Raw genomic sequence first — 13,555 nt, 5'->3', positions numbered from 1 at the left:
AATGTTGGATCCTTCCTAAGGCACGCGTAAGTTTTCTTTTAGAGGTGAAGTTGCAAAATTCATCAGGGTTGGTAATTACTTTGAATTGTGTTTCAAAATTATTTTTGTGCTCCTTCCCGTCTGGAGTTAAGAAAGTGGTTTCACACCTTTGATTTTTGTTATGAGAACAAAAAATGGTCAACCAGTAGTTGTAGACATGTTTGAAAGAAGTTTAGAAAGAGCCTAAAATCTCTCAAAAGATGATTTGTTCAACAAAAGAAATCAAAGAAACATTGATATGTTTCTAAAGACTTCAGAATTGGAAGTTCAAAGTTTTGATTTATCCCCAAGCAAGGAATGCTTTCTTTTTCTGGTGGCAATTTTATGAAACATTTTGGCACCTTTCAAGAGAGATTGGATATTTGAAGTTAGGAAATTGATCTTCGACAAATCACAGTTTGAAACAATTGTGAAAGGTCTCAATGAAAAGGCTTTGACAACTTTTGAGGCCTTTACAATGTTTGAAACTTTTGAGAAGCTCAGAAGACTTTGGGGAACTTTTGAATATAAGCATTAGAAAATTCCCAAAAACAACCTTTGAAAGGGCCAAAAAACCAAGCCATGGGTCTACGAAATCAGTGACAAAAGAACAATAATTTTTCTTAGTGATTTCTTCCAACTAAAAGAAATAAAAGATACAAGAATCAAACATTCAGTACTTTGGTCTAGGCTCCAGGAGATAAACAAAGTGGTAAAATTAATCAAAGCATAGCATGGCAAACATCATAGCTTGAAAGAAGGGGGGGCACTCGACAACATTGTGAAAATTGTTATATCACTCTCCTTCATTGGGTTTGAACCGTTATCTAATACAACAGTTTCGACCATTTCAGTATGACAATTCAAATTCTATTTGAATATGCTTTGAATATTGTTGTATTATGGTAGAAAGTCGATTTGATTTGCTAATAAAATGTTGAGCAAGGCCCATCAAAGTTGTACCATTCAATTGAGAGTGAGTGAGCTATCAATTCAATGATATGGAAACATTATACCAAGAAGATGAACACAAATACGTCATGCTAAATCAAATCCAGATGCATGAAGGTTTGAATAGTTTGTTATTCAATAAATAGCATACTCGTTATGTTGTTCTTGGGCAGATCCTTTGTTGTGCCGACAATGTTCCTCGCACCAAAAAATTCCATTGTTCTATCTTCTAAGTATATTTGTTGGCGTTATCGACTACCCACACTTACAACTAAAAGCTATATAACATCCATCAAGTTCGTGGTAACCTTTCTTATCCTCTCTAAAAATTTCTACTACTTAGTGGAATCTCCAAATAAATACTCAATAATCTCGTACCCCACAACAATAGAAATAAAGTGCTAAATTCCATGGTTGCGATCTTGATAAAGAAACAACAGAAAAGAAGTTTGGATCAGGAAAAATGACACACATGGCTGGCTTTGTTGAGAAATCTAGGGCAATGAGATCAGGTCTTCTATTATATTGATTTCTCTTTTCTTTTGGTAGATGCTTGTGGTTTCTTAATTAGGTTCTTCTTATTCTTCTTATAGTTATTATTCTTTGTTCATCAAACATCCTTTAAAACCATAAAAATAAGGAGACACCAAATGTAGGCACTCAGCAGGGGAAAACCCGTATGGAGGGGAAAACCTGGTCAAACTCTTCCTTAGTAGACTCATGTCAAAGTAAGACAACCAAGACCTTTGACTCAGACTTTTACCCCTCCATCCATCAAGCTGACCAAGTATGAATTCAGTCCTCTCTGCAATTTGACCTTTGCTCTGCAATAGCAATTTTGTCCTTCACTAATATGATGCCTTGATCCTGTAGTCACCCAACATTTCAGTCCTGTAGATGATCTAACTTCGCTGCCCCTGCAATTTTGTCTGAACTTCATAACTTCTGCATCATTTGGTCGAGTTCACTTGGGTATATATAGTGGTTTGCCACTGTACTTTGAGCCAACATGAATAATAGACAAGCCGACTTATAAGAAATGAAGTTGTAGCCGATTTAGAGGAGCTTGATGGCCGACTCGATAGAAGGAGGGTTAGAGTCTAGACGTGACAGAATAAATTTCTTTATTTGACATCATGAACCCAAGAAGGGTTTCTTACATAATGATTATGACTTTGACCTATTGACCATTAACCCAAGCATGAAACTCATGCTTTAATAAGTCAATAAAGAATTTCCTTTTATAAATAACTTTCTTTTCTTTCTTTTGATATATACATGACTCAAATTCAATTATGAAGACCGACACTAGTTACATTCTTCAACAGGCTTGATTATGCAATGTGCTATCTTGAACATGGCCTTGTCGTGTTGTTCTTTCCTAATGTTTGAGGAGTCATCTAATTTTGTAGTCAACTTTCCTCCGGTTACTGGAATTTGACAATATAGAAAGTTAGAGTTCCCATTGTTCTGGAACTCTAATAATTTTTGTGGAATCTCCAGATAAATACTCAATAATCTCGTTACCCACAGCAGTAGAAATGAAGTGCTAAATTCTATGGTTGCAAAGTCGATAAAGAAACAACGAGAAAGAAGTTTGGATCAGTAAAAATGACACACATGGATGGCTTGATTATGCAACGTGATATCTTGAACATGGCCTTGTCTTATTGTTCTTTCCTAATTTTTTAGGAGTCATCTAATTTTGTTGTCAACTTCCCTCCTGTTACTGAAATTTGACAGCATAGAATGTCGAGTTCCCAGTGTTCTGGAACTCTAATAATCTTTTTGATCTATATCAATTCAAAATTGAGAAAAACTCCTATTAGCATCTTTCCATTATGCATGAGACAGGGACCATAGTGGAAATCTAATTTTGCCTGAAATTATATTGGTTTCATGTAAGTTTTGTGGCTGAAAAGAGGGTCCTTTTCGACAAAATTAGCTTCATTGTTCTTTTTTTTATGGTAAACCAAGAATTGAAGGATCCTTTGCATGGTCAAAGGATTGGATATGATGCAATTTTTCGTTGACTTGTATTCCTATGTTGTGTTCACTGAAAACATTAACTTGCTTGTTTGCTCATGTAGCTTTTCTTTTGTATATAAGAGGTTAATGGAGCGAGCATATGTATGCCACTATTTTACATATTCTTATTTTTAAATCCTAAATAATTTGCATTTTTTCCATATTGGGATGTATAATAATTGTAATGGAATTTTTCTATTCAATTTGTTTCGTTTTGTATTGTATTTGAATTTGTGTTCATATTCATTTTTTAAATCCCAAAGAATTTTTTTAACCTTCGTATTAGTGTGATGTACATTTTTCCCTTTCTTATATTGGAATTTGAATTTTTTACCATATCATATCGTATTTACAAGGTATTTTGATTCATATTTGTATTTATGTTTGGTAGCTATTGTTTGAACATGTGCTGCATAGGATTTGGACATGGCTCTTGACAATGACAACCCAAAGTTTTGACCATTCATTAACATTAGAGATATTTCCATGGAAAGATACATTTAAACCATTCACATGCCTATTCATCTTTTGTGAGTTTCTTCCTTTGGAGCATCAATCGTTCAAATCAATGCCATTGATGTGACATTGTATTTCACCCATCATAGTTACTCAACAACTAATATCCATCGCTGATGAAAAGTAAATGTGGGAAGGCTACATTACTAGTTCAATCATGATGAAGATGCAAATCTGAACCAGCGCCCTTCTTGAAACGTAATGAGTGGAAAAGTGCTTTTTCTAATCGAGTATATCGTCTCTGAATATAGTTAAGACATAAGACATTAATCGTTTCTATCTTTATATGAGAAATACATCAATGCAAATTTATTTTATTAGAAAGAAATCGAGATGGTAATCTCCTTACACTTAAAATATCCCAAGTCAATACGGATTTGTGTTGAGGTTCTTAATATTAATTAATGCTTTTACATTTTTTGTTTTCTTTAATTTTTCTTTTTTCTCAATCAAATACATATCCTGTGGAAATCCACTTGGTACTGTTGAAAAGTGTAACTAGGTTCGGTCTTCATAATGACATGTAATTGTTATGTAAGAGATGTAGAGAAGAAAAATAAAATTATTGTATTGCTTGCATCATGGGTTTCATGAGCAAGGGATTTTATTTTAGTTAAGGTTCCCATTGAGATCCCTTAGGTATATTGTCATCTAGTCATAAAAGTCTAAAGATTCATTATCATGTAATGAATAAATGTAACACATTGTAAAGAGTCACACTTATCTATGTAAAGTCATCCTCTAAGACCTTGTCGCTAGCCCTCTTCAAGTCGGCCTACAACAAAGAGATGATTCCAGAAGATGATGTCAGCCCTCCTCCAAGAGATCATATCGGCCTAACTGCCATGGACAAATGCCTATATATACTAGTGCTCGTCCTCATTTGCGAACAAGCAATTCGGTCAAGCAAGTCTACAAAGAAGTGTGAGAAACATACTAAAAGGAGCCATTATCTCAGTGAAGCAAGAAGGAAGGAGATCGAAGTTCGTTGTGGACTGTTTTGGGTAGTATATCCTCCTACATGCAAAGGTAGAAGATTTGAAGGTGCCAAAAGAAGGTTGAAGGTTTGTAGCTATATTAAGTAGTGTTGTGAAAATCACGATTAAATCGCGATAAAATGAAAAAATCGCGATTTTTTCTCTCTACCGATAAAATCGCAATAATTAAACGAAAAAATCGCGGTATTTTTTTTGCCGATTTTTATTGAAAAAATCGCGATAAAAACGAAAAAAATCGTGATTTTTTAAGAAAAAATCACCGGGGGTCGCGACAATGTGGTTTTATAACGTTTTTTTGGGTTTTTCATGCGCTCATTTGGACAGTCGCGCGCGGAGGGAGGAGGAGCTCTTGGAGACCAAGCTGAAGAGGGTTTTTAGCCAAATCTAAGTGCTTAGAGAAGAAAATCAAGAGGGAACCACCGATTTCGCCATAGAAACGGTATGAGGATTAATTTTTTTTTGTTTTCATTGTTTAAAAACATTGTTTTTGTATGTTTTTCATTGTTTTTGGTTGGAAAACTTGGTATGGGCACCATTTTTCTTTTGTTTTCATTGTTTTTAAAGATTTTTTTGTATTTCTTCATTGTTTTGGGTTGGGTAACTTGGTATGACTATGGGAACCAATTTTTTTTTGTTTTCATTTTTTTTAAACATTGTTTATGTTTTTTTCATTGTTTTTGCCATTTGGTTGGGTAACTTGGGTTTGGAATGGTTGGGTAATTTGTGTTTGAAACTTTGAACTTTGGAATGGTTGTTTTAGGTTGGGTTACGGGTAACTTGGATTTTCATTGTACAATCATCAATGTAAAAATTAAAAATTAAAATACTAAATTGTAATTTGTAAATTTGTAACTTGTAACTTGTAATTTTGTAAATGCTAAATTGTAATCCTAATCCTTATTTTCCCATAGGTTCACAACTGCACCAAAACACCATTCAAGACTTCAAGTTTGCAACTTCAAAGTTCAAAAACAAACATGCCAAGGAAATTGGATCCTTTCTGGGAATATGGTGTACCTGATGCTCCGAATGATAGAGTAAACTTGAAATGCAAGTTGTGTGGAAAGGGGATGTCCGGGGGGGTGTACAGGTTGAAGTTTCACCTTGCAAAAATCCCTGGACATGATGTGGAGCCTTGTACAAATACAACTTTTGAACTTATCCAAAGAGCCATGAGAGCATTGGAAACTTTAGAGCAGAATAGAGAGGCCAAAGAAGAACTCAAAAGGCAACTAAAAAGGTCAGCTGAAGGAAGTGGGCCAAGTGGCACTAGTTCTACTACAGCATCAGCCAATCCGGTAGCTGCATCATCATTTTTTGTTCCTCGAACCACACCTGGTTCACAGTCATCTATCGATTCAATGCTAAAAAGAACTGAGAAAGAACAAGCTGACAACTTGCTGGCAAAATTTCTCCTCTGGAGTGATATTCCTTTCAGCATTGTAAGGAATAATCCATTTTTCCAACCTACTGTTGATGCTATTGCCAGTGTTGGCCCAGGTTACAAAATCCCTTCTTATCATGATTTTAGAGGCCGGATTCTTCAAAATGAAGAGTGTGACTGCACCCAAAGATTGGAGGATTTTAGGGCATCATGGGCACAAACAGGATGCACTGTTATGTCAGATGGTTGGACTGACCAAAAGAGGAGAACCCTTATAAACTTCTTGGTTAGTTGTCCCAAGGGGACTATGTTTATCAAATCTGTTGATGCATCTGCACAAATCAAAGATGCAAGAACTTTATGTGATTTGCTGGATGTGTTTATTTTGAAGGTGGGTGAACAACATGTTGTCCAAGTCATAATGGACAATGCTGCAAATTATGTTGTTGCTGGTAGGATGCTTATGGACAGGCATCCTACTTTATTTTGGACACCTTATGTTGCCCATTGTATTGATTTGATGTTAGAGGACATAGGGAAAATTCCCTTTGTCAAAGATATTGTTGACTCATCAAAAAGCATTACAAAATTTATATATAATCATACATTTGTGCTTAACTTGATGAGAAGATTCACCAACAACAAAGAGTTGGTGCGCCTCGCCATTACACGGTTTGCCACTAGTTTCATATCTCTTCAATCCCTCTTGATTTCTATGTGGGATGTGAAGAGAATGTTTCTTTTAGAGGAGTGGCGTGCTTTACCAATGAGCCGCAAACCAGAAGGAGAGGCCGTATGCAGACTAGTTTCATACCAGGAAGACTTCTGGGTGGGAGTGCAAGAGGTGTGCGTCGTTACTGAACCTTTGGTAAAGGTTCTTCGGTTGGTTGATGGTGAGAAGCCCACAATGGGCTATTTGTATGAAGCCATGGACAGGGCCAAAGAAGCCATTCGGGCCTACTATAATGATAAGGGAGATGATGGGTTTCAGAAACAACTCCTTCTATGGGGAGTGATTGATGAGTGATGGGACAACACACTCCATCATCCCATTCATGCTGCTGGGCTTTTCCTGAACCCTGCATTTTCTTATGCATGTGGGTTTGATTTTGATGTTGAGATCATGGATGGATTCTTATCCTATGTCCAGAAGATGGTGCGATCTCCAGAACAACGTATAGAGATCTCTAAACAAATTGAGACATATAGGATGGCAGGTGGCACATTTGGCTTTGAGATGGCTATCACTGATAGGACGATTAAAATGCCAGGTATTTTTTAGTTTGTAACTTTGTTTCAAATTTCATTGTCTCTTCAAATTCCATTTTTTTCTTATGTTTATTTAAAATTTTATTTGTAATTTTGTTGTAAATTCATGGTGGAAAATGTATGGTGGCAGGGTACCCCTTCTGCAAAAGCTTGCCATTTGCATCCTCAGCCAAACATGCAACTCCTCAGGATGTGAGCGCAACTGGAGTGTATTTGAAAAAATATACAACAAGAAGCGCAACAGGTTAACACTTAAACATTTAAAATATTGCAAATTTCCAAATAAATTTTTGAATTCATTAAACAATATTTTTTTTATAATTATTAATTATTATTTCATGATCTTTGTACAGGTTGAAGTCCCAGCAACTTAATGACATGGTCTACGTCTACTACAATCTTGGATTGTGGGTGAGGCAACTTGAGAGGACACCTGATGTGGATGCCATCTCATTGGATGGGATTGACACCACTGCTGCATGGAGGGTTGAGGCCGAGAGGCCTCTCATGGATTCTGCTGATGATTGGTTAGTGCAGGATGTAGTGGAGGGGGAGGAGGAGCAGGAGCAGGAGGAGGAGCAGGTGGAGGAGGAGGAGGAGGAGGAGGAGGAACAGGAGGAGGAGGTGACACCGCCTGCCCGGGCTACCACTGCCACCAGTAGAGGACGTGGTCTACCTCCTATAGCTCCTACTTCTAGTTCTTTAGCTTCTAGAGCACATCAAACTCCACTGCCAGCTCCACCAGCACGGGCACCAGCATCTACATCTAGAGGGAAAGGGAAAGCTGTGGCATTTTCTCGCAAGAGGGGCAGAGGAAATCAATAGGATTAGACTTTCATTTTATTGTATATGACATTATGACATGATGAGATACATTATCATATTTTTTGTTGATATTTTGAGGCTGAGTTGGGACTCAGGAGTAAGGACTTACTATTCAGGACATGATTCAATGTTATGTGTGATTTTAGCGCTAGAAATGATATTAAACATCTTATATATTAGTTTTTTTATCATATTTATGTGTCAATGTATTTATTTTATGTTGTAGATGGTTTAGATATTAAAAAAATTGAAAAAAAATGAAAAAAAATGAATATTTTTGTACCAAACGATTTTTTCCCGATAATTCCGATTTTTCCCCCACGTCGATTTAATCCCGATAACGATTAATGCAACATTGATATTAAGGTCATCTTGTTTGGGTTGAAGACCTCGCTGAAAGGAGCCAAGAAGAAGCACAGTAAGTCTCTCTCTGAAGGAGACTATTCAAGGAAGCGAAAAGAATCTAGGGTTTTCTGTGTTAGGGTTGCATACCTTCAAGAAGAGACCGAGATTCTTAAGGAAGCTGAGAATGCCTATATATACATTGTAAAGAGTCACACTTATCTATGTAAAGTCATCCTCCAAGACCTTGTCACTAGCCCTCTTCAAGTCAGCCTACAACGAAGAGATGATTCCAGAAGATGATGTCAGCCCTCCTCCAAGAGTTCACGTCGGCCTAACTACCATGGACAAATGCCTATATATACTAGTGCTTGTCCTCATTTGCAAACAAGCAATTCAGTCAAGCAAGTCTACAAAGAAGTGCGAGAAACATACTAAAAGGAGCCATTATCTCAACGAAGCAAGAAGGAAGGAGATCGAAGTTCGTTGTGGACTGTTTTGGGTAGTATATCCTCCTACATGCAAAGGCAGAAGATTCAAAGGTGCCAAAAGAAGGTTGAAGGTTTGTAGCTATATTAAGGTCATCTTGTTTGGGTTGAAGACCTCGCTGAAAGGAGCTGAGAAGAAGCACAGTAAGTCTCTCTCTGAAGGAGACTATTCAAGCAAGCGAAAAGAATCTAGGGTTTTCTGTGTTAGGGTTGCATACCTTCAATAAGAGACCGAGATTCTCAAGGAAGCCGAGAAGAGGAAGAAGAAGAAGCAGTGTCAGAAAAGAGGCTAGTGACTTGGTCTTGGGAGGACTCTAGTGTCAAGGGTCATTGTCATGGTCTTGGTGTTATCAATTGAAGATATATAAGAAGAATTTTGTTTGTGTTTTCCTCTCAAAGAGTGAGAGGTTTTTCCCCTGGCTGACAAGCCTATATATTGTCTCTTGTCTCTCTATTTTTTCATGATATGGTAATTGTCTTGATGAGAAGAACATAATAATAATTACAAGAAAGAGAAGATCATAATCAAGAAGCAAAAAGTCTATCACAAGAAATTATCATAAGTAGAGAAATCACCTAACTATTGATGCCTTAGATTTCTCAACATGGTATTGGAGCTAAGGTGCTAAAGTCAAGAAGGGGCATCTAATCAAGAAGAAATGCAAAGGTCGAGTATCAAGGATCAAAGCAAGACAAAAGATATCAAGCAAGAGATCAAGATCTTTATCATACCGAAACCCTAGATCGAAGAAATCATCATCAAGGAGGAAGAAGAAAGAAAGGATTGAAACCCTAGAAGCATTTCTGAGTTCATCATTCATCCATCTTCGAAGGAGTGGAAGCTCTTCAAAAGACTGAGGAAGACTAGATCAAAGAACATTGTCATAATCTTCAAGAAGGTTCATAAAACAAGCTCTCTCTCATCACTCTTTCAAGGAATAATCTTCTACTATCTACATCAACATCAAGGGGGAAGCAAGTGGAAGAAGCAACATTTACTCAAGTAAGTATATGACTCCATCTGAAACTACCAAAATGTCTTTTTGCAAGGAAAGCAATAAACTGGTTGGGGCTTCAAACTTCCTTGCATGAAAGAAAAGAACATACCTAAACTTCATTGAGAATGAAGTCATGGATCACTTCAAGGGGGTCAATAACCCAAGTTCCCAAAGAAGATACTCAAGCACTTGCTAAATACATGAAAGGGGAAGTGAGGGCCTAGAGGATTCTCATATAATCCATCAAAGACTCTCTCATTCCATATGTATCAAAATTAGACACTTCAAATGCAATATATGACAAATTGGTAGATTTATTTTCCATAACTACTGCAGGAGAAGTTATCTCTCTAAGGCAAGAACACTACAAATTGAAGATCTCAAGAGAAGAAGGAATAACCTCATATTTTATGAGGATTTTAGAAATAAGAGATCAACTTCAGGATCTGGGTGAAATAATCTATGACAAAGAAATGACTAATGTAGTATTAAATGCACTACTGGAGGAATGGGGCAATTTCACTTAAAGTATTTATGAGAAGAAAGAAGCCATCCCCTTTCCAAGATCTATGGTCATTATGCAAAATCGAAGAAAGCAGACTGAAGGCAAAAATTGGTGTGGGATTGAATGAGCAGAATCAAGCATATGTTGCTATGTCAAAAGGAAAGGGAAAATTTGGTCCTCAAAAGAAAAGGAAGAACATGGCTAAGGTGCAATGCTATGGATGTCAAGAATATGGGCACTATAGAAGAGATTTTCCTAAATTTAAAAGGGACAATAACAAGAGAAACAAGGAAGAAGCCCATATTACCGAATAAGTGAAAGAACTTGAAATGAATAAGCCTAAGAAGGAGGAAGCAAGAGATCTCTATTATGACAGATGATCTCCTTCAAATATTCTTTTGTTGTGTAAATTATAGGTAGGAAGCTTTGTAAATGAGATTGGATGCATCATAGTAGAAGCATTATATAGGTAACATGAAAAATGTCTTGGACAAAAATCTATAGCTATGTAGGGTATAGCTCTTGAAAACCTCATTGAATGATACTTGTGGAGAAGGAAGAAGTCATCTAGGACAAGGCCCATCATTCACAGCATCTGCAGAATAGGATATGCTAGATCCTCCAGATTCTCTGATGGAATCTTTATTGTAAGGTTCAACGATCATGAAGAAAGACAAGTGGTTCTAAACTTGTGGAATTCACGGGATAATGGCAAGATGACATAGCAAGGAAGCAGGTCAATGGAATAAGGCTCCTTCATTCAGAGGAAGTTGTTGCAAGAAGTATGAGGAAAGATGAGGTATGTATGCCCACAGGTGATATGGTTGCAGACATCATGGATCAATTTTCTATCTTGAGAAGCACAATCAGAGAAAGGATCTTCTCCCACATTAGGGGAATTTTGAGGTCTAAAATGGAATTTTGAGGGAGATATAAATTTGTTTGCTGTATTTTTTCTCCAATCAATTTTACACATTGATTGAGAATTTCTACATTTTTTTTTTTTTAAATACAATGCTTCTTATTATGATTATTGTAACTGGCAATTATTTTCATTTCCATTTTAATTGTTGTAATAGAATCTAATTAGCTTATAACATTCTTCAAAGGTCCCTTCAGTTAATAAGGTACTGGTGGGGATATGTTTTCTCTGAATTTTCCCATGATTTCTGCATAGCCCTAACAATACGAAATGATCCATTTACATGACTGAGACCACTCGCGTGAAGAAAAGCGCATACTTGAAAGACATGAACAGTGGTAAATAAACAACCCCATTTTAGCAACTAGGATCAAAATAATATTTACCATAAAACAAAAATAATCTTTAACAACTACTGCTGTTTTTTTTAAATTGTCGTTGTGCGTTCCTTTATTTCTCATTTGTCTTTGTATTATATGACATAATTTTTTATGATCTTACATGTAAGCTGTGTCTATATTTTAAATGGTCACTTTTTTTCTTAATGGTTTGGCAGATTCAAGTTCCATGGTCCATCTGCGAAAACTCTTCCTCAGGCGTTGGGCATGTCTCCTGAAGATCTTGCCAAAGTAATTGAAATTGACGTCCCCTGAATTGGGATCCAAAAATGCAGAATCGTGGTTTAAGATGTAATGGACATTATTTGGCTGCTTGCAACGTCAATAACTTTTCTTGCATGTAAATTACCACCTTAGTTGAGTATCTAATGAGCGTCATCTATTGAAAATTGAAAGTTGATTAATGATGCACTAGCACTTTTTCCTCTCTTGTCGATTTCTTTTGGCTTATTGAGTGAGGTGACGAAGATGTTTGCAACAACACATGTTTATATATATAAACATAAACATAAACATGGAGGCAAACATGTATATTACCTGTAATATACATTCTATGTATTTTTCTATCTCAGGATTCTATTGTAATTTGTATCATAAAATTGATCTTGAAAAGCTATAAAAACTGAACTGAGTTTTGAACTGGCCACTTATTTAACCGGAATTCAAACTTGAATAGGATCAAACCAGATTCAATGAACTGGATTTATAAAAAAATACATAAAATGGTCAATTTTTAATGAGCAAATTGGATTCAATGCACTGGATTTGAAAAAGGTAAAAAAATAATCATCTCTAATGAAAATTTTATTCGTAAGATTTGAAATTGTAATTCCAAATCATTAGAGACAAAAGATGCAGTGTTTGCCTATCTATATACCATGTAAGGGTGAAAATATCAAAGTGGCACAAAGTGCAATACATATCAACAACAGAATACATAATCAATGATCAATGATGTTGTAAGTGATCTCTATGTTGAAATTGGATAGCATCTGGAGGTACTCTCACATGCCTTTGGTGCTAGGCTTGTGAGAGAGATAGTCATAAAGTGTGATTTTGTGTGTGCGCTTTTCAATCAAGTTGTGGGCTTTGTACACAAAGTGATGGGGTTTTGTCCCAAGGAAAACATTTAATATTCTAATCTCATGTTGAGTTTACTAATGAGGGTTTCTCGAAGGACAAAGAGGCTCACAAGGAAACTTAAGGACAAGTATGAATTAGAAGTGAATAAAGAGGTTTGAGGTGCAACTTATATGGACAAGATGAGATGGATTTCTTCTTGATTGAGCTCTGAAATTGAAGAAGGAAATAACAGACCTGCAACTAGGGTAGCAAGGGTTTTGGAGGGATATTTTCTATAGTATAAAGGGTCTTGGCTTTTGGTTTTGTTGTTTGCAGGTCAATGAAAGGCTAGACAAAGGAGAGTTGTAGTCGCAGGAGCAAGACGCCAAGTAGGGCTAGATTTTGTGAAGTGAATTGTTGTGTGGTTAAGCAAGTAGAGTAAGGACATCTGAGTAGCAAAGAGGAGGCCACAAGCCTGTCCAAGCTAGTTGCACCTTAAGCACGCTGGTTGAGGGTTATTTTATGGTCTATGGACATATGGAGCTCTGTTTTAGGCCTGGTAAAGCTAGGTGCAACCTTGAAGAGGCAAGCTGAGGTTTGGTAAAGGCTACAAGAGGTTGGCCAAGGGTTAGGAAAGGGAGTTGAAGGCCTAAGGGAGTAGGTTGAGGCCTGAATAGTTCTGCAACAAAGGGGATGAGGGCTAAGGAGTAAGCTAAGCTAGGAAGATTGTTATTGGGGATTGTGAGTAAGTCTACTAGTTAGCCAACAAGCTTGACAACTGTTGGAAAATGTCTACAAGGGTTGCTAGGTGGACAACTAGACTTGTGAAGCCTTGTTGTAGCTATCTCTAT

The 13,555-nt window shown here is 36.6% G+C and overlaps 1 protein-coding gene across 3 annotated transcripts in view; it reads left to right on the top strand.

Annotated features, from left to right (window-relative positions):
• Positions 1-12,185, top strand: part of LOC149264840 (uncharacterized) — a 292,062-nt gene extending 279,877 nt beyond the window's left edge. For 2 of the 3 annotated variants that reach the window (XM_089390565.1, XM_089390547.1), the window contains one exon: positions 11,801-12,185. In XM_089390565.1, the coding sequence (XP_089246691.1) occupies positions 11,801-11,897 (97 nt within the window). In that variant the 3' untranslated portion in view covers positions 11,898-12,185. Of the gene's footprint in view, positions 1-2,472; positions 2,572-11,800 lie in introns of those variants that run through there. The other variant, XM_089390556.1, reaches the window with a different exon arrangement.
• Positions 12,186-13,555: the final 1,370 nt, after the last annotated feature.

The sequence above is a fragment of the Pinus tabuliformis genome, chromosome 6 (assembly GCF_031772625.1).
Source record: "Pinus tabuliformis cultivar Carrire ecotype Pingquan chromosome 6, CPIR1, whole genome shotgun sequence".
NCBI classification, from domain to species: domain Eukaryota; kingdom Viridiplantae; phylum Streptophyta; class Pinopsida; order Pinales; family Pinaceae; genus Pinus; species Pinus tabuliformis.
This window is presented reverse-complemented; position numbering and strand designations above follow the sequence as displayed.